Source organism: Aspergillus japonicus (genome assembly GCF_003184785.1).
Source record: "Aspergillus japonicus CBS 114.51 unplaced genomic scaffold BO86scaffold_15, whole genome shotgun sequence".
Lineage (NCBI taxonomy): Eukaryota > Fungi > Ascomycota > Eurotiomycetes > Eurotiales > Aspergillaceae > Aspergillus > Aspergillus japonicus.
In genome coordinates, this window is record NW_020291652.1 from 484111 (window position 1) to 510057 (window position 25947).

The following is a 25947-nucleotide window of genomic DNA, read 5'->3' on the forward strand; positions in this document are numbered from 1 at the left end:
GTATATGGTCTGCAATCCGTTGCTCATATCGAAATTTCAGACGATGACTAACTTGGTAGTGCTCTGGGTGTACCTTATCGCTCTGGGTGTAAATGAGGTCGAGGTGATCCTTGAGACGTCATTGGATGCATGTTTAAAACATCTTGTGTATGAACCCGCGTCTCAGCCCCAACCCTGCCGCCGGTCTAGTCTCGTCTAACCCCAGCATTCCGTTGTCCAGAAATGTGGAGACCTCGGATGATCTAGGCCTTAGGTGGGGATATTGATTGAACATGACATTATACACTAATTACAGCCATGAAATCTGAGTTCTTGATTGCAATGAGATGTATGGCATACTGTACACCAGGATAAAGCAAAACAGTACGTACACATTAACCTGTCAAATTCCGATAGGGTGAGTCGCAGACCTAGAACAGAACCAAACCACCGAACCCCCAAGATCCTGTTCGCGTACTCATCCCCAGACCAGAAATCGATTCGACCAAGCCCAACGACTTGAGTCCAAAGAAGCATCGTCCGTCTTGCAAACTGCACACACAAGTCAATCAATACGATCCACATCCGGAGATCCTTCCACTCCTCACTCCTCACTCCTCACTCCTCACTCCTCACTCCTCCCCGTCTTCCTCCTCCCCCTCCTCAGTCTCACGCTCAAGACCCTCCTCCAACCCCCAAACCCCCAACACCCGATTCCACAACCCCACCGGCACAACACGATCCCTCTCGCCCAGCACCGCATTCCCCAACCCCACAATATAACACTTCCGATGCTCCCGATCCCAAATGACATGCTCCGGCCCCGGACGCGTATGCAACACCCCCGCCGCGCACAGCGCCAGGTACGTCTCGCGGAACGCCGTCCGCAGCGCCGCACGCTCGCTACCGCCCCCCCACATCGGGAGATTCCGGCAGTCTGTTCCCACCGGCATGGCCAGGAGGAGGATTGTGGCAAAGCTGTCCTCGGCGGATACGGCTGTCGCCATTGCTGCGGCGCTGAACCGTGTGTCGCGTGGGTTCGCGGCGAGGGCAGTGAAGGCGCTGCGGTGGGTGGTGATGAGGTAGGGCGCGTAGATTCTGGCCGTGGGGAGGTGGGTTAGGACTTGGTTTTCTTTTTCGTGCGCTGAGATTGGGGAGGTTTGGGGTTGGGTCTGGGTCTGGGTCTGGGTAGCTGAAGCTGAAGCTGTGGAAGACGCTTGGGGTAGGGGCACGGGGTGCAGTCTCATCTTCAGGATGGCTTCGCGGCCGCGGATGGGCCCGGTGAGTTGCTTCACGCGGGCGACGAGGGAGGTGATTGCCGTGAAGACTGGGGGGTCGGTTGCTGGGATTGCGGTCGGCTGCGTGCGGATGGAGAGGACGGTTTGGATCTCCCAGGTTTCTTGGGCGGGTTTCGGGGGTTTGGCTTTGCGTTTCTGTTTCGGGGCTTGGTTTCCCTTGCCCGTGGGAGGTTGGGGTTGGCTGCTTTCTGCCTCCGGCTGGGTGTTCTGTTTCCCTTTTTTGAGGTCTTGTTTGCCTGGTTTCTTGGAATCTTGGGTTCCGCCCTTGGGGTCTAGGGGGATTGCGAATTCGAACCCGGAAAAGAAGGCGGCGTTGTGCCATGGTTGGTAGTCCATGGTCCTTGTGGGTTGTGTCTTGATCGAGCGAGTGGTGATTTGAGATCTAAGGGAGTATAGGAGGGGGAGGGGGTTCAGTGGGGGGACGGTGATGAGTTAGAAACTGTGTTATTATATCGGATTTCGGAGGGGAGAATATCGATTGTAGGAGGTGGTATGAAACTGGTGTGAGTGTTTGCATATTACAGAAAGAGATTTGTGGGCGGCATAGAGAGGGAGAAGATGGGTTGTGCTGGATTTTCTATAATTAAGACCAAGGAAGCATTTCTAGTTAAGCTGTGCTGAAAGGGTCTAGTAGCTGGCTGAAGGACTAAATCTACAGTGTTTACACTTAAGCATTAAACTCAGATATAGGTTCCTAGTATAAGTCTACATGGCCGCATGGCAGGCTCCACAGTGGGCCAGATCTGAAGATGGAGATCGTTGCATGGTGGAGATATGAACTCCGATATAGGACATGTAGGCTAGCACAAGCATGATGCTATTCACTCTTTCTGCCTACGGCGGTGAGAGATCTTGATACCAGCATTACCAGATAAAATATCTTGGGGCCAGAACCTTATGAGCCTTTGCAGGGCCTTGTCCCTTTGCTACGCCCCAGGTGTATCAGCACTATTTGTCTGAGTTGTTTCTTGTCTGAACCATCACCAGTATCACCCTCTATCGGCCACTAATTCCATTGTCGTGATCGTCTTCAGCCCCCGTGCTCGTTATTCGCGCTGATACTTGCCAACTTCTACCTGGGGCCCTCTGTTCTTGATAACCTACGCGACTGCCTTTGCCTGATGATCTATCTTGATGAGTATCCTTGTATTCGAGCCCCATCTCGCACAAACCGATAATCTATGAAACAAAGGGTGAGAGCGTTCTCGCGATATAAAACATCGAATGCAGAGTCTACTGTCATCTCGCAAGGAATCTTGTCAGTAAGATGAACCCACATTCTGCTGCAGCTGTTCAAGTGGACCGGACAGCGACCGTTTGAGACCCGAGAGAGGAGCCGCCAGCTTAAGCAGCACGAATACCATCAACTATGAACCCGTCCATCCTCGATCCAGCATCTTCCCGGAATTCAAGATGTTAGTGAGTAGATAGACCATCGCTCCAGACTGAACATTAATGCTGATCAGATCCGCTTTGGTCTTCATCAGGGCTTAGGGGATAAGGCTCCTCGTTGGTGCAGACAAAACAGGCGACTGCAGAAATCCCTCAACGTGATAATGAACAGGATAAGGATGCGGGAGTGTCCTCCATCTGTACACTACTCTGGAAGAGGGTGCCTTTGCTTTGTTGTTCAGCGCGTGATGGTTATGACCAGTTTTCACAAGAAAGTTGATGGCTCCCTCGCACCGCAGTAAGCATGATACTTCAGCTTGTTCACGAAGCTGCAACTACAGATCGGTCCTACCGGTATACAATACTTTGATGTATAAGTCCCATGCGCTAGCGAAGGGAAGGGGCTTAGTGGTCCAATCGCCCCACTGTCAGCGATGCATGCTGACGGTATCATTCTCTCTGTGTTGCTCCAATTCTCCAATTCAGTCGCCGCTTGATCTTTCCTTCCCAACGTCACGGCATTTCTCACAATGCCTTGCATTTCCTCCCGACCAATAACTCTCCGCAATTTTATCTCTCGTCTCCGGGATCAAGCCATTGAAACGGCCGAAAAAGAGGCGTTGCAAGCTTGGGGCACGACTGCTGTCGACGCCTGCCTCAACACGTCTAGCATACCGCAGTTGGCATGGGAGGCTGCCCGTCTCTCAGAAGTGCTGGTCCCCAATGGGTGGATCAAGCTGCTGCGAAATCTCGTCAACGCGATCATTGTCGGCAGCACAGAGGGAACTTCGCTTTCCCCGGCCCTTCTCCGATCGCTGGCGTTCATGATTCGACAGCGAGAGGGCCAGTGGTCGTCGGAGAGTACGGAGATTCTGGGAGCGCTGTTCTCGAGCCTGAAAGTGCGGCTGGAGCAAGCAGATAGACTGGGTGGATTGGCGGGTCGGAAATATGAACTGGTCTGCGTGCTAGGGGTGGTGATCGATGCCATGGTCGACATCGGCGTGTCGACCATCAGCCACGAACAGTTATACAAGCCGTTGATTGCCCTGCTCGATGGCTTCAGCCACGATCGTGACCTTCATGTGGCCCAGGCCGCCGCCTACACCGGACAAGCCTTGCGGGGGATCCAGGATGATGATACCGTCGGCAAGGCATCCTTGCGGGGGCTACTGCGGGCCATCGACCTCACAATGACCGTTTCCGGCGCGGTCTCCTCTGTGGATCCGAGCAAGATCTGGGAGGCAGTCAAGTCTGGCATAGATGGAGCCTCGCGTCTCCGAGACTTCACCTGGGACATGTTTAAGAAGCGGACGGGGAAGTCTTGGTATACCGCCCTACGAGCGACCAGTGTTCTCATACGCACGCGGTCCTGGGATGAGCTGAGCAATTTCATCCAACAGGCAGAATGTAGAGCCGACAAGGACTTTCTTTGCGGCTTGTATGCCCAGCTGGATCTCATCAGCCAGCTTGTCCCTCCGGATCAGCTACAACGCATCTATAAGAGCATTCCCGAAAGCAGGCATGACCGTGTTCAAGCCTGGAAAATGCACACTGTTTGTGCGATCAAGGAACAAACCACCCCGCCTGAGCAAAAGCTAGCCAGTACACTAAAGAGATCGAAAACATACGTTTGGTCACTCAAATCCTGCGGATGGGAGGACGTCGGACAAGACCTATCTGATGACGGCAGCGCCCTGCTCGATGATTCCTACCGGAAGTGCATGCCGGCCCGAGAATATTACACCAAGAATGCGTTGTTGGAGTTTTACACTCAGGACGATGATAAACGACTGCAGATTCAGCGTTTATCTGGGGATAGACTCCCTGTGGATCACTGCTACATCAATCTCAATGTCGTGGACTCCGATCAAGGCGATGAGGTGCCGCTGGAAAGCCTGTTCGATTCTCGGGAACAGGGTGGCAGGAAGATCTGGCCGAAAAAGATTTTCATTGAAGGACAGGCAGGTGTTGGAAAAACAACGCTTTGCAAGAAAGTCGTTCACGATTTCCTGTATCGAAATCTGTGGTCTGATTGCTTCGACTGGATTTTGTGGCTGCCACTGCGACATCTCAAGGGTAAACATGCCGATTCTTATTCCATGAGAGACCTATTCCACCACGAGTACTTCTCCCAGCACCAGGATTCGGCGCTCTTGGCAGACACTTTGGATTCAATCGTAGCCTGGAATAGCGCTCGGGTGCTCTGGCTGTTGGATGGCCTAGATGAAGTCTCCCAAGACTGGGATGCCGATTCACCTATGGGCCGCTTTTTGCAAACTCTGCTCAAGCAGCCTCAAACTATTATCAGTTCACGTCCATACTCAACTAAGCAGCTAAGCGTGGTAAAGCAGGACTTGAAGCTGCGAACGGTGGGCTTTCACGCTGAGCAAATTGAGAACTACGTACGCGCCAAAGAAATCCACCCAGACCCTGAAACAGCCGATAAAATCTGGGAATTCATCGACGAGCATTCGCGAATTAGAGATATTGCGCAGATCCCGATCCAACTCGATGCCCTCTGCTATACTTGGAAAGAACCTTTAGGTAATAGCAATACAGCCAGGACTATGACTACCATCTACCAGGCGATCTGCGTGGAGCTACTACGGAAGGACCTGTGGCGCAGGGAGAAAACAATCGACGGCAGAACCCTGACAGAACAACAGACGGAAGGGCTGTCGGAGTTTGAGGTGCAGCTACACATGAAGGAGGAAATCAATCTCCTCGAGGCGCTGGCCTTCCATGGCCTACTCGCCAGCATCATTGATTTTGATGCTCCAGTACGAAGTCAGATCTATCAACATCTCCTGAATGGCAATGTTCTTGTCCCGAGGTTACACGAGAGCACAATCAAAGAGATAAGCTTTCTTCGTTCTTCAGATGCCACCGACAATGCCCAGCAAAGCTTTCACTTCTTACACTTGACAGTTCAAGAGTTCTTCGCTGCCCGATTTTTCGCGAAACACTGGACCACCCAGGCCACGATACACAGCTTGACACTGAATGGCCGCACAGACACTGATATCCCACCCCAAGTCTTCATGGCAAGAGAGAAATACAACGTTCGCTATGAGGTGTTCTGGAGATTTGTGGCCGGATTTCTGTATGTCGGATACAACCACCAAAAGCCAAGCGAGGAGCACACGGCAGCATTCCTCGAGGCCATGAAAAACAAACCCCGAGATATGTTGGGCCCCATGCATAGCAAGCTCATGATGCGCTTGTGGAGTGAAGTACCCGCATCGAACAATATTGCTAGGCTGAGATCTCTGCGTCAGAGTCACTACCAACAGCTCGCCCGGTGGAGCTCTTTCGAGGCCACAGCCTATGATAAAGGGGAGCTTGCAGAGGAGGCAGAATATCCGGATGCAGTTCTATATTCTCTCTTGAAACACCGAAGTTCTGACGTCAGACTACATGTTCTGAATGTCATTGCTCAGCGCAGAGTCTCGACAAGACTCACAGACTTGATAGCCTCCTGGGTAGACCAAGTCTCCGACGATGAACTAAATCCGGTCTTTGTTCGAATCCTGCTCAGGAATTGCCGATCACTGTCCCCCAAGGCTTCCGAAATTCTTCTTGGGCACCTACATGACGAATCAAAAGTGGAGGAGTCCGACTTGAAAGGCGTCCAGGTACCGGCCTTACCACAGGATCTTCTGAGAGCAATTTTAGATTGTCTTCATTATGAGCCAGCTGGTTTGAAGGCGGCAGCGCTGGAAATTCTGTCTGAACAGCCACCTTCAGCTCTGCAAGCCTATGTCAATACCATTGCCCATGGACTATCAGACCCGGAGTCAGACGGCGTGACATCTAAATCTCTCAAGATACTGGAACGTTTGGATCTGTCGCTTGAGATCTTACAGTCTATGACCTATCTTGTTTACAAACAAATCAGTTCTTACGACTCGCCATTCGACATTGTAAAGAAATCATTATGCCGCCATTCGCTAACGTCTCCAAGTATTCTAGGCTATGTCTGCTCTTTACTGGACCACAAATCCTTCATCGTGCGAAAATTGGCTGTGGGGGTTCTGGCCCAGCATCCTCTCTTGCCACGCAGTATGGCGGACTGGCTTGACCAAGAGGGGCACTTCGGTGATTGTCTGGTAAAGGATTTACGAACTACGGTCTGGCAGCAGCTCTTGCCATCTCAAAACATTCGGGAGGACATTGTACGAAGGTTGAAGCATATCGATCCCGCAGTGCGAGGAGTAGCTGCCTTGATCCTCGGCGGTCGATCAGATTTATCGAAGCCAACATTTGAAGCGGTGGCAGAGTTGTTGAGCGACACAAAGTGGTCTGTTCGAGAAGCAGCCGCCAAAGCTCTACGTGGTCAATCGGAACTTCCACACCATGTGCTAGATCGGGTGGCGGGCTTGCTAGGGGATCATCATCCACTCGTTAGATATCAGGCAGTCAAAACCTTGACAAAGTACCCCGATGATGAGCTAAAGTATCTCGATGATCTGGTACTCAGGCTGGAAGACCCAGATTTCTCTGTGGCGTACAAAGCATCCGAGGCCATCAGGAAGCACCCAAAAGTCCCGCGCGAGTTGCTTTATCATCTGTTTGCTCAGATGATCGATCCGCAAGATCACCATACGTCAAGGTTCGATCCAATATTCCGGAGCGCTCTCAGGCGAGGTCTGCCTCCAGATTTGGGCAATAGACTCCTAGATCTGGCGGAATTGGCGGATATAGAAGGAGAAGGAGGAGAAGGAGAAGAAGAGGAAGGAGACGTTGAGCACATCTTGGATCTTCTCGGAGAACAACCATTCCTGCCTCCCGGAAAGCTCCTCCAACTCAGTGAAAGATTTGTGACGAGTGATGACCGGATCGCTAGGGCGGTGGTCAAGACTCTCGTGGCGCAAGCCCACTTGCCGCCGCCTCTGATCCTTGCGCTCACGCGATTCCTCGATCGTGCCGACAAAGCGCTGGTCCTCGATGCCACACTCTGGCTGCTGGAACAGTCCGAGCTGCCCCACGAGGCTCTCGCCCTCATGGCAGGAATGCTCCCCACCGTCCCAATCCCGGAGTTCCCGGCGATCATCCTGTCAAGACAGCCTCCCCTGCCGCGCGAGATCCTGAACCTCGCCCTCTCCGCGTTTCGCCTGGCCACAGACGAACGCTACGCGGAGATCCACGAGGCGCTCGAGCGGCATGACGCATTCTACCGCATGCTGCCCCAGCTACCCGTGCACGACCTCCAGCGGCTGTGCCGGATCTGGCTGCGGCGGAGCTTCGGCGAACGCGTGCATTTCTACTTCCGCGACGGATCGCTCGTGGTGGACACCCCGGATTTTCAGGGCGCGATCCCGATGCCGCGGTATCAGCGGATCAAGCTGCGGCTGATCTTCCGGCTCACCGTGGTGGCATGTACGCGGGCATCGGAGATCGAGCGGGCTCGAAGCTGGATCCGCGGGTCAGTTGCGTGGACGAGCAGCCATTCACCGTGGGCTTTGGCTCTGGTGGCAGCGCTCCTTGCCGTTATTCTTAGGGGAGTATTATGCTCGACTTGATAGGACAATCTTCTTCCAGGTCCCTAGTTCGTTCTCGAGCGCCTGCCGCCGCCACAAGTCATGGCATGCACCTCGCTCTCCCAGCGCGCATGAGGTAGCTTCAATCTAGTACGCATAATGCTTCCGGTAGCTAGTGGTTCAGCAGCATGGTCCGATCCATGATTCTGGGTGCGAAAGGTCAAAGAAGACACCTTCTTCATCTTGGTTATGTCTGCAGAGCGTGAAGCCTTTTCAAATCCCGCCTAGTATTTTAATTTTGGGTACATTTCAACCTTACATCCTCATTATCTCATGAATACTATGTAATGCTTACAATGTTATACACAGCCTGTTTACTTAACTGAATCCCTCTACCATCCTAGGTACATGGTACACATGCTATTAACAAGAGTCGACTGTATGGGATTAGTAGTTCTAAACTCCCTCCACCCACCAGCCCATTCCCATAGCGAGAGCAAAAAAACGACACCAAGTTCAGACCCACAGCGGAGAATTGGGGGGGGAAGGGGGGGGAGTAGCCCGATTTCCCTGTTCGGTAAGTTAGTCACTGCTCAGTGAGTGAGCGAGATTGTCTTTCATTTCCAGGTTTCACCAGCATCAGGCCAAGGCCAAGACCACCATCTGCTGACCCATATACATGCTGCTGCTGCTGTAGCTCTCAGGGTCCTGGTCCATCCAGTAAAGACTTCTCCGTAGCTGGCCGAGACTTGTTCTGCGGGGTGAAACCAATCAATTCTAGATTAAACCTAGAACACACGTATAATTACCTGCAGGGAACCCCAGAGACTATTGGATTTAATTTACTATTCCCGGCTCTTGCTGCCTGGGTATATAGTGCTGGTGGAGATACTCGGCCCGATTCTGGGTGGCTAGCTGAGCTGCCGGGTACAAAGAAAAAGGAGTTTAATCTATCAGTCTTGGGGAAAGGCAGGAGGTGGGAAGTATCCCGCAATTCGATTAGCCTACCAAATACGGTTTTTGAACAGTTTGACTTGTCAAGGTGAAGAGAAAAGGTCTTTTGAATGGTGTGGTCAATATATACATGAGAAGGATATAGGTCAAAGTTTGAAATAACACGCTGTCGACTCATTGCTCATGCGACAGAACAGTGCAGCGCTGAAAGCAACCCCCAAAAGGGTCAACTTTAACAAGTGAAAAAAGAAGATAAGTCAAAAGACAAGATGTCACGTCGAATCCCTCAATCTTCAGGTAGTCATCACCTCACGCACTACGCTTCAACCCTAAGAAAAGTTGGACGAAGCGGTGACCGACGACCCCGACGACACGCTGACGTTGTTGACGGTGATCGTGGCGCCGGACTCGCTGGTGACGCGCACGTCCACGGTGTCCGTCCCGAACCCGCTGGCGTTCTCGAAGTAGTTGTAGGTGGAGCGGGTGGTGGACTGCCAGGTGCTGCCGCCGTCGGTGCTGACCTCGAGAGCAGTGACGGGCTCGTTGCTGTTCTCGACCTGCATGGCGAACCAGTAGGCGGAGGTGCCGCTCTTGTTGTTCAGCTTGATCGGGGTGGTGATGCCGCACTCGACGTACTCCCAGTCGATGGAGATGACGCCCTTGGAGATGTCGGCCAGCTCGGCGAAGGCGGTTTGGAAGAGGTCCAGGTGGTTGGAGTCGCATTCGGGGCATTCATCCACGATCTTTTAGGGGTGGGGGGTGTTAGTGGGGTTTGTGAATGGGAGCATTAGGGGTGAAGGGACTGGGACTAGGACTAGGACTGCTTACCATGGCCTTGATCTTGTTGCCGCTGGGGCCGGTGACCTGGACACAGGAACCGCACTGGGCGGCGTTGTCCCAGCGGGGAGAGCCTAGGGCGGTGCCGTAGAGGCCGGAGGGGATGGTGTAGCCGCTGAACGAGCAGGCGCCGCCGTCGACATTGCCGCCGTAGAAGGTGGCTTCGCCGGAGAACTCGGAGCTCAGGCTGCTGCTGGTGCTGCTGGAGGAAGAAGAGGACGAGGAAGAGGAAGAAGATGATGCAGAGGAGGTGGCAGCACTGGCGGCCGTGGTGCTAGTGGAAGAGGAAGTGGCCTTCTTCTCCTCGACGGAGGCAACGGAGACCTGAGCAGCCGCAGTCGTGGCAACACTGGCGGCTGTGGTGCTAGTGCTAGTGGTGGATGGCTTCTGCTCCTCAACGGAGGCAACGGAAACCTGGGCAGGAGCAGTAGTCGTGGCGGCCTGGGTGTTGACAGTCACAGCCTCAACGGTGGAAGTGGGCTGAGCAGCAGCAGTCGTGGTAGCCTGGGTGTTGACAATCACGGTCTGGACAGTTGATGTGGTCTGACCAGCGCCGAGGGTGATGGTCGTAGTGAGGAACACAGTGGTAGCCTCAACATCGGTGAAGGTAGAGGTCTCGACCGCAGCGGGGGGAGTGACTGTCGCATAGTGCGTGCTGACAGCGACATCATCATCGCCACAATCCCACTCGTCGTCCTCGGGGGTCGCAATAGGCCGGGCAGACACCGAGGAAAGGGCACCCAGGGCAGCAAGACCCAGCGAGGCAAGACGTTCGTACTTCATGGTTGATGTGAGGGTTTAAAACAGGGAAGTAATGAATGGAAGATTGGTCTCTTGTTGAATAGCCGGGATGGCAAAAGAACGTGGAATCAACACGGATGAAGTCGGTTTGGGGGAAAGAATGGACGCCTGGATATCAAATCCCAGGACTATAGAACTGCTGTTCCGGACAGAGTGGTAGTGGTCAACGAGAGATGGAGAAAGAAGGATAGAAAGAGCTCACAGCGGCGGGATCAAGGGAATAAAAGGAACCCCCCCCCCCAAGCACAGGATGTTTGCCCCGTGATCCAGACATTATGATGGGTCAATTTCAGCATCAAGATTTTGCCCCATTGTCAGCAATATCAGGGAAATGAAACTACCAGGGGGAGCAGTCGACGGGCCGAAAGGTAGAGAGCGAGTGGCCACTGGGCAAGGCAGCAACCAGCGGGAAATGAGATCGTGAGGTGAAACACTGGACTGGGGATCAATTCGATCGTGCAATTTGATCAATGGATTCCAGTGCGGGCAATGATATATTGGCATTTAATTAAACTACTCCGGTCAGACCCACCCCGGAGATTTTGCTCGCAACGGCGAGTTGTGAGCAGTTGTGGCCCGCTGTGGCTCTAGACTGTTATCAGCCTAAGCACTAAGCACTAAGCGGAACTGTCTCAGAATCTCTTCGTCGAGTTTCGACCCAGGAGGAGCTCTCGATTGTCTGATGATTCCGGATTGATGTTCACATTCAAAATCCACGGTCCACCCCAAGAGACATGTTCTCCTGAAATCGTGCTTGGCGTCAAACGACTGGTCACTGCTTGGGAGAGAGAAAAAATCCTGGACAATTTCGGAGCATCTGGCAAGTGGGTCGGTCCATCCCGTTCTGGCCTCCCATCATTTTGGCCGGGACCACCCCTGGGGCTACAGCACAACCTCAGTTTATGGAAATGAAGAAGAAATTATATTTCGCATCGCAGTGTGGACAACATGTGCATGTGCACGCCTCCTACTTGGAATCCCACATCACCTCATTCAACCTCAGCAGAGCATCCGCACTGGCCTTCTTGGCAGCCATAAATTCCTCCCGGTTATCCACTCCTCTGGGCCCGAGCAAAGCATCCGAGAAGCAGAGATCAATGAGGATTTTGAGCTCTTCATACGTGAAGGGTTCTCCGTTGCCAGCGGCCAGCGCTTTCTCTCCATGGGCAGCAAAGGATTCCTTCTCTTCCTTGGCGTAGTCTAGGGCTTTCTCGGCGCCCTCGAGGAACCAGTCCAGGAACTTGGCGCTGCGCGGGAGCGCGACCACCTCATGGTGCTCTTCGTGGGGGCTGGTGGTTCCGTCATGGGCCGGATCCTGCATCGGATCGATGATGATGTTCTTCAGGTTCTGTTGCAAGACGAGGACGTCCAGTTGAAGGCGCAAGGCTCCGTTCTCGTTCATAGCGCCGATCAGGCCGGTGTTCGCCACGAAAGTCTGGTCGATGAAGCGAGCAAGCCCAGAGGTAATGAACCATCTCTCAGATGATCCGAGGTAGGTGGAGATGTTACTGTCGAAGCCGATCAGATCACCATTCAACTCTAGAATCGTAGGCGATGCAGCAGTGGGCTGGTTCATCAGGATATGCCACCAGTGAGTGGTAGTGCTGGGAGATGGCGTCGTAGGCTCAGAAGCGCGCGAGTTTCGAGGATTGGGCCCTGCCATCGTCTTCTTCAGCATATGGATGACGCCACACCGACAGTCGATGTGTAGGGCGAACAGAGCGGTGTACGCCAATTCGCGCAGTGACCCAAGAGTGTTGTCGAAGATAGTCGCCGTTTCTTGGCTTAAGGGCAGATATATCGGCTGACTAACACCATCGACCTTGGACTTCATTGCCCCGATTAAGGTCCAACGACGGTTAGGAGGCCCGGTTTCCGGGCGTCGAGCTTCCGAGGTCGGGATGATTTGGCGTAGCTGGGATAAATGACTCGCAAACCATTGCTGTATCCAAGTCAGTATACACATGGCAGAACTGTGACTGAGTGAGCAAACGAACCATGCTATTGTAGAGGAGCGACAGAGCCACCACAGTCTTGGGATCGGATATGATGTCGTAGGGCTCTAACGGAACCTCGGAGGTCAGCTGGAGAAGCAGCTCAATTTCCTATCTTTCGTCAGCACAACTCATGCTAAGATTATTCACGAAAACCATACCTTATCGACAAGTGCCCATTTATCATTCGTTTCGTTCCCCCAGAGCTCGGCAACGACGTCATGCACGTCTCCAGCTTCAGCAAAGCCTGCAGCGGCCTTCAGCCGGGGCTCTCCCTTGTCTCGCGGAGATTTCTTGGTCACAATTGCTAATATTGGAATCAGTAAGCTGTGCATGTATCACGATCGTCAGAGTTTCTCACATTTGTACCATCCACAACACTTATCGTAGTAAGTCACGATCTGAGTAAGAAGCAGCTGTGTGAAGGCTTGATCAGGAGGAATGCTGGATAGCATCTTGCTAAAGTCTTGAATGATTGACATGAGCTTGACCGCTCCCTAAAACGCAGTTAGTATCAAAGCTCGGAATGTCTATGCCAGAAAAAGTACCTTGAAGACGGGTCGAGGCGAGACCGTGGACCATTGGGGGTCTTCTGTGAATGCATCGGGTGAGACAATAGTAAGGGTACAAAGGTCTGTGACTGTATCATCAAGTTGAGGTAAGAATACGTTGACCAAGAAGTCATCCAGGAAGGAGGTCAACGTGGTCATCGCAAGATCCGAATCCACCGGCACAATCTCCTTCAGCCGTTGAATGAAAGAAAGAGAGGGTGGCAGCACGAGACTGATATTGAATACACTCGGTTCAATGAGGATCTTGTGGCCAGTACCCGAGTTGCCTTGCTTAGCATCGGAGGTATCGGTCACTGCGAATTTCTGATTAGACTTGGTCACTAAGCCCGGCACAGACGACCTGAGAATCTCGTCCAGTTCAGACTGCTCAGCTTGAATCTCTGTGGTTTGATCTGTTTCGGATAGCTTGAACATTTTCTGCGACCGGTGATTAGTATTCAGCAATCGTCATTGCAGCTCTCTTCACATACTTTGTTCTTGTCTCGCATGCCCGTGTACATTTGACGCCTAGCGTCGTCTTGATCCCTCGGTCGGTACTCTCCATCAGTAGCCAAGTAGTCATGCAAGAGCGAACGAATCTAGGCAGGTATTGTCAGAAAATTGAACAGCGTACCGCAGTATGATCGCCTACCTCGCTCTGATAAAGCTTCCAAAGCTCCTTGAACCCACCAGCAAGCGTGTTGCTTTTCGGGATGCCCTCTCGTGTAACAATGGCTGCGATCACGTCATGGACGACACGGTGGCCCTCGGCAATAGACTCAAATTTGGCGTACAATGTCCACAAGAATTCAGTCAGCACATGGCCACGCTTCTCAATGGTCTTCGATGTCACGCCGCTTCTGCTGTCTTGGGCTGCAAAGCCACGGGTAGACAACTCAGGGTAACGCGCGTCGATCTCAGCATTCGTCTTGTCCACGACAGAGAACAGTTCGACGGGAAGCCTCTGCTCGATCCGATCCACCGCGATGTCAAGATTACCCATCTTGTTGAGCGCTTCTATAAGTAACTGTATGTAGTAGAATGTGTCGGCTTCGGGGTTCCGAGAAGCATCCTCCACCATCGGGTTAGAGGCATCCAGCTTGGCCAAGAAGTTGTAGACAGGGCGTTCCCAGGCGTTGTTACCAGACCAGCTGGATGCATTGACACCGTTGCCCCCCTCTCCCTCAGCTGTTGGGGGTTTCCACCGATTGGCGCAGTAAGGAGATTTCAGATACAGATGATCATGCAATTCTTCGATCAAGATATCCGTCAAGGAAGCCTCCTGACTACCGAAGTATGCGCGAATATCCGCCAGCGCCCCGATGTTCTCGAGTTCAGAACGCCGCAACAGCCGTAGCGCGTCATGCAGCACTTCAACCGCGGCAAGGAAACGCTTATCAGAGATGCGGGACTCCAGCTTCTCCGGCAGCGATTGAATCTCCTGGATCTGGCTGAACAGCTGAATGATGTCGTCGTATTTCTGCGAAGAGGTAGCCAGCCCTTTCAGCTCGGGCTTGGTGGACAGCAAGCCCGACTTCGCACCCTCAAGGGCGTTCTTCAGGTTGCGCACGCGAGTCTGTGAAGTCTGGATACTGGTCTGGATCTTATGATATGTACCGATAGAACTATTGAAGCCCTGGTGGTGTTCTAGCGAGCGGCATCAGCAAAAGGTGTCACTGAACCATTATCAGGACCCACCCCAAACAAGTCTCACTCACCATTGACGACCGACTTCAGTGTCCGCTGTATTTGGTCATGAATTTCCAGGAACTCCGGTTCACGCTCTGCCTTGCCCAGCGTGCTCGTGTCCATCAATTGTAACGCCACCTGCACCGGAACGCAGCTCTCAGAAGCCACGAAGTCCCATTCACGTTGTACCATCTGCAACACATCTGCCAATCCACGAAGTCAGCCACAACTGGAATTTCCCACCCAATCCGCCAATAACGGAAGATAGCTTTTCCCCCAGAAAAATAGCGTTATCGCACCTTCAATAGCCTGAGAGCCTCCTCCCTGGCCCCCCGCGCGTCCAGCAGAATTCATTGCCCTGTGCTCCCGTTCTCGTTCTCGCTCGCGGCTGCTGCTACCTCCCAACCAACTCGTCTCCCCACGCGGCGCCCGACCGTCTCGAGAGCCCAACGTCGCCCTCTCCGCATCGCCCTCCCTGGTCCTGGACCGCGACGACGAATGCTCGGGGTCGCGATCCCACCGATCACGGCGGCGCTCCGGCGATTGAGCCGGCGACAAGGACGACGGCGACGCCTCCGGGTAGAAGCCACCATAGCCGCCAGGCCGGAGATCGCGGGCCCCTGATGTACCGCTGCTACCGGCACCGCTTCCCCCTCCTCCTCCTCCTCCTCCTCCATATCCATTCATACCTAAGCTATTGCTCCCGTTGCTGCCGTTGCTGCCGTACCCGCCATCACCACGATCGTAGCGGCTGGCGTCGGAGTATCCGTATCCGTTCGCGTAAGGGTTTCGGCCGCTCATGCCAGGTCACTTGTACTCGGAGGAGTCTCGGATCGATAACGGCTAGGTAAGTCGGGAAGAGCGATTCGCGCTTTCGGTGGTGTACAGTGTGTGTCTGCGTGTGCAAGAAAATGTGGTCGGTCGGTCGGTCGGTCGGTCGCTGGAATCACCCCTCGATCTCGACCTCCGTAAGTCTGATCTGAGCACTGACGTAGCGGGATTAAACAGGAGGTGACACAAGCATGGTCGTTTTTCGGGGGAATGCGTGGAGCAGATATCGGAGGTCGCGAGTGTTCCGGACCACAAGGTGTTCTTGGAACGAGAGGCTTTCGTGGTTAGATCGGGGTTGCGACAGGTCGTAAGGGATGTGGGATAAGATTGTTGTAGACAATCGGAGGAGCTGCATGTGGAAACAACCGATTCCGCGAGGTGTCGCTTGGCCCGTTTCTCCACATTCCCGCCCACCTCCTCCGGCCTGCTTGGTCTTCCGTCCACGGTACAGTATCTTTTTTACTTAACTTATCTGACAAGGGGGAGTGTTCCTGGAGCTTTCAATGCTTTTACACTATACAATATTGCTACAATAAACTTGACCGCAGATGACTGGTTCCGCTTCCTGGAAGATTACAGCGCATTGAAGAGCACGACCTAGGACTCGACAACAAGGCTGGGTGTTGGTACTAGTAATGATCTAGGTATAATGTATTGGCTCCAGGCTCTATATGAGGCTCATGGTATAAACAGGAGCTAACAGGCTCATTTGGAAATCGCCTTGGTTTCCCGCTGGAGCCAACCACGGGTGTATTCGTCGTTCTCGAAGAACTTGTGTGTCTTTTCCCAGACCTCAGCATGGTAATCATTGACCCACTTAAGCTCGGCATCAGTGAGAAGAGAGGGCTCAATCAGATTTTGACCGATAGGAGCCATCGTGACGTGCTCGAAGCCCAACCAGGGCTTGTCACCGAACCTGTGCGTCGTCTGCACTTCGCGTGCCATGATAATGTCTAAGACAACGTCAACAACTTGCACCTTGTTTGCGCTTGTTGGATGACTTACTCTCAATACGGATACCAAACTTTCCATCTTCGTAGAAGCCGGGTTCTGCTTTGGTCAGCGTCAAGAATGCTCAGGGGGAAAGGTTTAACCTACCGTCGGAGATGACGTTGCCAGGAGCGATGGGGACTTCAGTGTATTGTACGCGCGTGCCAATGCCAATGGGCCCTTCGTGCACGTTCTAACGCAGAATTAGCAAAGCAGGAATTCAGGCAGGCTTCGTAAAACTCACCAGGTAAGAACCGACTCCATGGCCAGTTCCATGCAGGTAATCGAGACCCTCCTTCCACAGGTGCTGTCGCGCAAGCGCATCAAGCGCAAAGCCACTAGTGCCCTTGGGGAATACAGCAGTGTCAATCGAGATAAGACCCTTTAGCACAAGAGTGAATGCCTTCTTCTCAAGTTCTGTGGGCTTGCCGAAGTGGAATGTACGGGTCACATCAGTTGTACCATCCAGGTACTGAGCGCCCGAGTCACAGAGATAGATGGCGGTAGGGTCAATGATGGCGCAACTTCCCTTCTCAGGCTTGTAGTGGATGACGGCACCGTTAGGACCCGTGGAGGAGATTGTGTCAAACGACAGACCAGCAAAGAGATCGTGCTTGGATCTGATCTGCTCCAGCTTGTCTGCAGCATCCACCTCATCCAGAGTTGTCTTCTTGTTGATCAACTCATTCTCGAGCCAGGCCAGGTACTCCGACAAGGCTGCACCATCACGGATGTGACAGGCCCGCATGCCTGCGAGCTCAACTTCGTTTTTGACCGCCTTGGCATCGCCAATAGGGCTACGGACCTCCTCAACCTGCTCCTCGCCTCCAAGGCTAAGGCTCAGAGCCCAAGAAGCCCTGTTAGATACAAGGAATTTAGAAGACGCACCCTCGGCTTGCTGCTTCCGAGCCTCGCTTAGTGCTTTGGCATCCGCGAAGATCGAGTCATAAGGCTTGACCACGACGTCCTGACCAAGGTGGGCCTTCACCTCCGGCGTAAGTTTATCATCATCGACGTAGATGTCAACAGCGGTGGGAGTAACGATAGCGTATGAAAAGAACACGGGGTTGTAGGGAATACTAGACCCGGATCATTTAGCTCAGGACCGGGTGCGGAATGACGTCGTGGCAAAAGTTGGGTGCGAAAAACTTACTCAGTGCCACGAAGGTTGAACAGCCAAGCAATCTCATCCAGCATAGCTATCGTTCGTTAGTCAACAGGAATGTAGACGACCAATGTGGCCCGGCAGGCGAAGACCCACAGATAACGAAACCAGCAGCCTTCTTGTTCTCCAATTCCTTGCGCAGATCCTGGATCTTCTCCTGGAAGCTCTTGCCAGCATACTTCTCCGGGTGAACAGTCACCTTCTCCCTCGGAGGAGCAGGTTTGTCATTCTTCCAGACCAGGTCAACAAGATTCTGCTGCACGCCAACAAGGGACGAGCCCTTCTTCTTCAGGGTCTCTGAAAGACTACGGGCGCCAGCTGAGAGCAGTCAGCTTCAAGGATATTTGCCGGCCACAAAGCGTACTACCTCACTTACAGGCTGTAATCAAAGCTGGGTCGACACCAACCACTTTGCCACCCTCGGCCTGCTCCGTGGTCCTAAATCAAAGTTTAGCTTCGGAAGCTGGACAGCCGTTGTTATGTTTGACCTCCATACCATTCTTGCCAGGTTGGGACGCCCTCAACGCCCCGCTTCAGCAGCGCCCAGTTGCTGTCAAGCTGCTTGGCAGCCTGGTTGAAGTAACGGCCGTCTGTGGACAATGCTGCCTTGGACAAGGAGATTATGGCCGTTCCAGCCGAGCCAGAGAAACCTGAGATGAACTCTATCAAGCGGAGTGTGAGTTATATGATAATCGATCCGGCGCCGTAGACAAGAGTCGCAGAAAGGGCAAAAGGTTGGTGTTCTAACCTCGACGGCCGTCGCATGGCGCAATATATTCCGACTGGTGACTGTCTTCCGAAGGAACGACTTTGCATTGGGTGAGAATCTTAATATCAACGGAAACTGAGAGTTCATTGGGTTCATACTATATACATCCACCTTGTGCTCTTGCATCAACTGCCTCAGCTTGGCCAGGCGCTCGGAGGTGTTCACGGTCTCCATCTCGATGATGAAGCGCGGGGCGGAGCTGGAAAAGGGCCTTAGACGGGGAAGGGGTAACTTGCGAGCCGATCGGAAAGCTGATATCCAAGAAAGGCGGATTGGAGGGTGCGAAAAAAGCATCTACTGGCGAGTGTTTGCAAAGGACAGCTGCAAGTGTCCGGGGGAGAAGGTGGGATTCAAATGAGCCGGGGTTGCACAGACTAAGCACGCAAGGCCCTGGGATTGAAGGTAGCGAGAAAAGGTGGGGGGGAGGGAAGGAAAGGGAAAGATACAACGGTCGTGTGCACAAGAACGAGCGAGAGTGGAGGATACTAGCTGTCGACTCAGTTGCTATTCGATAAGGTGAGTAACTGGTGGTGGTGAGTACGTAAGGGAAGTTCAGTTCTCCGTAGGAGCTCCGATGGCAGATTAAAGTGGGACCCTTTGCCGGCCTTCCTTTGCCGACTGTAAGAGTGGGTAACTGCCACTGCCACGAGAAAGATCGGTATTGTCATTGCCAGACCGTAACTTTGTTTTTGCAATCTTGTTTTCTTACCCATACAACTTGTACTGTACCTCTCCAAAGCACTGCAATGACTATGCTTACATCGTCGCAAACTCAACCATTGCGGATTCCAAAATCGAGGTCAAATGGGGTTGAAATTTGGTGATAAACCGCATTCTTCAACCCAGCATTGCTGAAACGACCATGGGCCGTTGGTTGGGAGTCAAACAACGTCCTGCAGGTGTTAGCCCAGCTAGTCACATGCTTCTCTCAATACCATCCCTCTCCCCGACAATAACTGGAACATCGAATGCCCTGATCGTCATCACAAGCTAACCATTCATTCTTCATCGGTGCGGATTACTCACTAGAACCATTACAGTAAGTAAGTAGCCTTCCCCTCCATCCCACTTCTCACCGCCTAACCTTTCGGCGGTAGTGTTATCAGCACGTGACACCCCTTAAATACAGATATCGATCATCATCTACTATCTATATTCTTCTTTTCTCTCGCAAGGAGGCCCTCAGTGTTGCGGCCATGTCTGGGCACATTCCAGGTCAGGCCTCGGATGCGCACCTGCTCATCAATGAGGCCAAGGCAGTAAGTCGAGTTGTCTTTCCGAGCCAATTGAGGGATCCAGGGCTAAAAGTCATTCCTGGTCCTAGCTAGTGTCGCAGCTCTATGATCCGGCAAATACTGGCAACCCCGCCAAGATTAAGGCGATCCAAGAGCACCTGCAGAGTCTTCAAAAGGGCCCTCAAGCATGGCTGATCGCAAACCACCTTCTCGCGGAGGACAATACTGACCTGAGATTCTTTGGAGCTCTGACTTTTACCGTAAAAATCAATCAGGATTGGTGCGCGTCCTTCTAATGACTTCATTGTGCGAGACCTACTGACTCTGTCCGTAGGCAACACCTGAGCACAGAAGAGGCCCAGGAGCTACTAGGACGGCTGATTGATCATTATGTTATGTTGGTCAATGGAGGCGAGCGTTCTCTGGTCGTACGAAAACTAGCTTCCAGCTTAGCGACCATCTTCCTGAAACCCAACGCTCCCTGGACTCGGGCTCTCTGCAACCTAGCGGCTTCCATGGCGGATGGCAAGTATGTCTCGGAGGAACACTGCAAGGATGTCGACCTGAAAAATACCGTGCTCCCCGCGTTGTCTGAAGGCCAGGTAACTGCCTTGCTCTATTTCTCTAATACTCTTGGAGAGGAGATTCATAAATGGAGCTCCGAAGCCCGTCGCAATCGAGATGATCACCCGATTTCCGAGAATATCAAGGATGCCTTCGTACTCGTCGATGTCGTTCTCGGTCACATACTGCAGCAAGTTGCGTCAGGGGCTCACTTGTCTGATGATAGTTTGGGGGATGAGGCCATTAACTCCTACCAGGTGAGTTCACTCGTCTTCTGTATTCTTGTCTCATCTAACATCTGGGATACTAGACATGGATGTCCGTTCGAAGCGCATTCCAGCTTCGCGACACGATACCTGTATCGCAACTCGCTCCTACTACGACCTACGTGATTCAATGCATGAGGATCCCAGTTTTGTCGAAAACTGCGACCCAAGTCGTGGTCGAGTTAATAGATTGGCGGGACACAATCTTCACCCCAGGTCATATCAGCGCCATCTTGGACTATATTGTTTGTGACTATGGTACTGCGCATATTGCTTCACTGATGGAGGGCGATTTCGAGGATGAGAATATGACATTCTTGGAGCTTCTGCTGGCATATGCAACACTACAGCAACGGGATCTTCTCACGAAAGCATTGGACCCGCAACATGAGAAAGTACTCGCTCTGCTACACACATTGTTCAAAGCTCCTGGTTATGCATCAGTGGATGATTCGGCTTCTCCTTTGGTTCTTGAGTGGTGGACTGAGGTTGCCGATGATCTTCAAGAGATATATGTGGATTCAGAAGATCAAACGGGGCTTGGGCCTGCAAAGCACAACCTTGCTCGTGCAGCACTGGATTGTTTTGAGAAGCTCAAGTATCCCACTCCAGCAGAGTTGCAAGACTGGAGCGACGATGAACGTAGTGAGTTCGGGGCTTTTCGGCGTGACGTCTGCGACTTTCTCCTAGCGATATATCCAATGCTGGGGGTAGAACTGGTCCAGGTCTTTCAGGAGCGAGCGAGATCGTCACTTCAACAGCAGGATTGGCGAACGTTTGAGGCCTCCATCTTCTGCGTTGCTCAGCTCTCCGAGGCCGTCGATGAGAACCAGCACGCCGATGAATGCCTCAATTCAATATTCTTCTGCGATGAATTCGCAAACTTATGCGAGGGAAACGGAGTGGTCATCCCAGACAAACCCCGTCAAACATTGGTGGATATGCTCGGGAAATATCAGTCATACTTCGAACGGACACACGCGTTGCTTCCCCGGGTGCTAACATTTCTCTTCGCGTCGCTTGAGGTCGGTCCTTGCGCATCAGCAGCGTCCAAGTCGATCGCATATCTCTGCAAGTCATGTCGCAATGCTCTTACGCTGGAGCTTCCTGCTTTCATTGGGCAATTTGAGCAATTCCGCTTCAAGCCCACAGCCACGGCTCACACCATGGAGAAAGTTCTGGAGGGCATCGCTGCGATCATACAGACCGTACCCGAGGATGGCGCAAAGGCCCAATACCTCGAGCAAATTCTTCGGATCTTCCATGAGCAGGCAAACGCAGCTCGTGAAGAAGCCGGTAATGGGCTCATTGAGCAAGCACAAAGCCGTGCCCAGCTCGTGCTCCGATGCGTTGCCAGCGTTGGCAAGGGTCTCCGAACCGATGGTGAGATCAACTTAGACTCTCACGAAGATAAGGAAGCGGATGCTTATCCGCCAACTTTCTGGAATATGGGCGATGGGGCTGTTGTACAAAACCTCATCATGCAGTCCATGCAGCTCCTCATGACTGATTTCCCTGTGGATGTGGCGATTATCGAGGCTACCTGCGACATACTCAAAGCCGGCTACACTGAGAGGACAGGCCCCTACGTTTTCCCACCGATAATGACGGTAAATTTTGTAAAGAGCATCCCTCTGGGCAGCGCGGGTACCGATATGGTCATGGGCACTGCCTCGGCCTTTCTTGCATCTCACAGCTCCCATCCACAGCGTATTCGTGATGAGACAGCTGCGTTGATCGTGCACGTCTACGAAACATTCTGCTGGATGCATGAGAAACCAGAGTGCTACGATCCCGAGGTCGCCAACAGCGGGATCGATTTTCTGACGCGCTTGCTTCCGAAATACCACCCTTTCCTCTTCGCGCTCACCTCCACACCGCAGGAACCCGGCCAGACGGCTACTCAGCCGCGACCCACTGTTCTGAACGCTATTCTGAACTTCACACTTATCTCACTGCAAGGCCCCGAACCTCTTCCGCTCCGCTCCGCCTCGCAATTCTGGGTGAGCGTGTTGAACTTACCCGGTGATGCTCCGCCCATTCAAAATGCTATCCGTGAATGTCTGCCTGCTCTCTGCCGGATCTTGGTGACGCAATTCGCCGGAAGATGTGCCCGGTCGGATATCGAGCACCTGTGCGAGGTGCTTCGCAAAGTCATTTTCAAGCAACAGGGTGCGGCTCGGCCGCATCTTACCGCGGCGTTGGCCGAACTAGATGAGGCCGTTGATCAACACCAGCGACCAACCGTCACACCAGAAGAACGACAACGCTTCCTTGCGTCTTTGTTGGCCGCAAGGGGCGCCAGAGCACAGACCAGTCAGTTGGTACGCTCGTTCTGGGTCAAGTGCCGGGGTGACTCATTCAATTACGTCGGATAGAGACCATAGGGTAGCTGACAGTGTCAAACAATGACTATTGGTAACTCCGAGGCCCATCAGAACAGGGTTCGTGCTAGGCAAGTTGTAAATGGTTCGGCGATGTAACACTACCACTGCAACATGTAAATCATGCAGGGAATGTAGAGGGGGACACGCACTTCCCGAACGGCCGTGTTTACAACCAAAACTCCCACACAACGCGTTCCTTGCCCAAACGCCAACATCTTTTATAACGGTTATATGATATGAAGTAAGTCTTTGCTTTTCTATAAGGATATGTTACTAAGAATAATTAGTAATATAAGTATTCAAGGCCTTTCGCAGCCCGCGTACAAGCGACCGAGGCAGCAAGACCTTTCGCAGCACCTCTGTAGGCAGAAAAGTAAATGAAGGCTTACAAAGCACGTTTAATATATAATGCAGATAACTATATATCTTATGTCTATAGATTATAACCATTTTGAAGTGTTTCTGCGGTAGATAATGATGATTTTACAGATAAGTTGAAGGTATATAAAATCAGTGCGTGGCCCCGGGCTCTACTTTTTCATGTCCACTGCTTGAACAGGCTCGAATTGTCTGCCTCAGGCATAATGGCAGCTTTGTGGACGCTAAAATTCGCCTCCAGGCTTCAAGCGGGGCGATCGGCTTTTGGCGGGCTACCGATTTCCTCCGCCACTGAGGCGGTGCGTCCAAAACTCACCTACACCTGAAATTGGGAGTATGCCTATGGTAAACAAACAAATAGCCGAGGAGGACTCCATCGAGCAGTGGCCAGGGCGGAAAGAAAAGGTCCTATTTTTAGGACCCTGCCGTGATGGCTAACTGTGGCTGTAGACTGTGAATGTGAGCTGGATGCACTTGTCCACCAACTGGTGATTTGCTGTCCTGCAGAATCGCCAATCAGTCCACCTCAACCCCCGCCTGCACTGCACAATGCATCGCGTCTCAAGATTTCCCAATGCCAGCCATGCAAATCATCATCTGGAAACGGGTGGACAGGGCGATCCTCATCCAATGACGCGACGTCGTGCCCTACGAGACTGCCAGGCCGACAATCCCCCCCTTTTTTGTGGGCTTGGTCAGTGCTCTCAATGCCCTCGTGTTTCGGCTTAGACGCGATGGTGGATCTCGCCGCGCCTGGGGCAGCAGCAGCAGCAGCAGCAGCAGCAGCAGCAAGCAGCATGGCCAACATAATAAGAAGTTCGCCATGCCTCTTCCGCGCGTCGCCCTGAACAACCTGCCTGCATCCTGACCACCTCCCACCATGCCGGTCATCGCCAACACCCCCGAAGCACTCATCGCCCGCACGGATTCCTGCGACCCGGAGACAACATGTCAAGGGCTGACCAACAGCGGCAAGCCATGCCGGCGAGCGCTCGCCGATCCAAGCGACCGATACTGCTGGCAGCATAAGGACCAAGCCGCTACCGAGTCGCCGGGGACGAGCACGCCGTCCGCGAACCCCAACAAGCCGCGAACCAGCATCGACACGCTGCTGGACCGCATCGGGATCCTCAACCTCAACGACGCGGCCTCGGAGAAATGGCGGCCGTCGCGCCCCAACAAACCACAAAGGAGACAGAAGAAACGCACCATCTGCTGCTGCTTCGAGGTGATCGAGGAGGAGGAGATCCGGCCGCCCAGGCCCGTCTCCGCGCGGCCTCCGTCCCAAGCGGCCGCCGCCCCGGGCCCCGTCCCGCAGGCCAACCTGCTCTCGCCCAACAGCCAGATCCCCACGCGGCCATCCGCGCAGACCTCCCACCACTACTCTTCCACCTCGTCCGGGATCCCGGAATCCTGGATCCCCGCCGACCTCAGCGCGGAGGCGAGCTCCACGCTGGCATCCGAGCTGGACAAGCCGATCTCCGAACGTGACGAACCGGGCTACATCTACATGTTCTGGCTGACGCCGGAGGAGACCGCGGGCGGGGAGGGGGGCGCGCGCGGGCCGCCGCCGGCCGAGGTGGCCAGCTCGCTGCTGCCACCCCACAGGTCGACGCCGGGCGGCGCGCGCGACCGCGGCGTCAGCGATGCCATTCGCACGGCGCGGGACCTCCGGGCGTTGACCTCGGCGCCCAGCGCGACCAGCCCCGGCACGATCCGGCTGAAGATCGGGCGGGCCAACAACGTGCAGCGCCGGTTGAACGAATGGTCGCGCCAGTGCGGCCACCACGTCACCCTGATCCGGTATTACCCCTACACGCCGTCGACGCCGCAGCCGTCGCCGGGGCGGATGGGGGGGAGTGTGCACGACAACGCCGCGCTCGAGCCGGGCCGGAAGGTCCCCTTCGTCCACCGCGTCGAGCGGCTGATCCACCTGGAGCTGGGGGATGTGCGGATCCGCGACATGGGCAAGTGTCCGGAGTGCGGGCGGGAGCATAAGGAATGGTTCGAGGTGACGGCGGAGAAGAGCTCGCTGAAGCGAGTGGATGACTGCATCCGGCGCTGGGTGAAGTGGGCGGAGGTGCAGGAGAAGCAGAGGTAGAGTAGGCCGGACGCTGTCCGGTGGCTCTGCCTTGTTGACCGGTCATCATCAGCATTATATCCCAACACACACACACCACACACACACAGAGAGCAGAAACCCAGCATACAGTACACCTCGTATTAAGCAGCGCAACCTGATATCTGTTGAAGACCCAAGCATCCCACAGTAGAAAGCAATACTAGGGAATTCTCCCATCACCTCGCAAACAATCTTACTCCATACCCCCAACCACCCGCCAAATAAAACATCCACTTCAAATCAACCCTCAACCTTTAAACCCCCC

The 25947-nt window shown here is 53.5% G+C and overlaps 6 protein-coding genes across 6 annotated transcripts; 3 read left to right on the plus strand and 3 right to left on the minus strand.

Annotated features, from left to right (window-relative positions):
* Positions 1-308: 308 nt before the first annotated feature.
* On the minus strand, positions 309-1664 carry BO86DRAFT_388173 (uncharacterized protein). The gene is made up of 2 exons (XM_025671788.1): positions 473-1664; positions 309-397 (listed from the first exon to the last, which is right to left on the minus strand). Exon 1 carries the CDS (start codon positions 1611-1613, stop codon positions 612-614), a length of 1002 nt encoding a protein of 333 aa, XP_025529200.1. The 5' UTR covers positions 1614-1664; the 3' UTR covers positions 309-397; positions 473-611.
* Positions 1665-4390: 2726 nt separating this feature from the next.
* On the plus strand, positions 4391-8550 carry BO86DRAFT_427217 (NACHT domain-containing protein; the record flags this gene model as incomplete). The annotated part of the gene is made up of 2 exons (XM_025675549.1): positions 4391-6160; positions 6467-8550. The coding sequence occupies 2 exons, from the start codon at positions 4391-4393 to the stop codon at positions 8189-8191; spliced, it is 3495 nt and encodes a 1164-aa protein (XP_025529201.1). The 3' UTR covers positions 8192-8550.
* Positions 8551-9432: 882 nt separating this feature from the next.
* Positions 9433-10723, minus strand: BO86DRAFT_309761 (putative extracellular cellulase CelA/allergen Asp F7-like; the record flags this gene model as incomplete). The annotated part of the gene is made up of 2 exons (XM_025667829.1): positions 9433-9846; positions 9932-10723. 2 exons carry the CDS (start codon positions 10721-10723, stop codon positions 9433-9435), a joined length of 1206 nt encoding a protein of 401 aa, XP_025529202.1.
* Positions 10724-11708: 985 nt separating this feature from the next.
* BO86DRAFT_417918 (uncharacterized protein) lies at positions 11709-18904 on the minus strand (the record flags this gene model as incomplete). The annotated part of the gene is made up of 20 exons (XM_025675055.1): positions 11709-12683; positions 12739-12846; positions 12897-13042; positions 13097-13232; positions 13284-13724; positions 13778-13885; positions 13939-14933; positions 15005-15178; positions 15275-15643; positions 15698-15771; positions 16579-16759; positions 16812-16856; positions 16905-16989; positions 17041-17875; positions 17950-17995; positions 18058-18279; positions 18338-18399; positions 18458-18623; positions 18710-18769; positions 18829-18904. The coding sequence occupies 20 exons, from the start codon at positions 18902-18904 to the stop codon at positions 11709-11711; spliced, it is 5304 nt and encodes a 1767-aa protein (XP_025529203.1).
* Positions 18905-19751: 847 nt separating this feature from the next.
* On the plus strand, positions 19752-23392 carry BO86DRAFT_359587 (putative importin 13). Its single transcript, XM_025669782.1, has 5 exons — positions 19752-19769; positions 19824-19989; positions 20055-20245; positions 20300-20786; positions 20840-23392. The coding sequence occupies exons 2-5, from the start codon at positions 19927-19929 to the stop codon at positions 23171-23173; spliced, it is 3075 nt and encodes a 1024-aa protein (XP_025529204.1). The 5' UTR covers positions 19752-19769; positions 19824-19926; the 3' UTR covers positions 23174-23392.
* A 1048-nt stretch (positions 23393-24440) lies between these two features.
* BO86DRAFT_398342 (uncharacterized protein) lies at positions 24441-25661 on the plus strand (the record flags this gene model as incomplete). The annotated part of the gene is made up of 1 exon (XM_025673547.1): positions 24441-25661. The coding sequence occupies one exon, from the start codon at positions 24441-24443 to the stop codon at positions 25659-25661; it is 1221 nt and encodes a 406-aa protein (XP_025529205.1).
* Between the last annotated feature and the right edge of the window lie 286 nt (positions 25662-25947).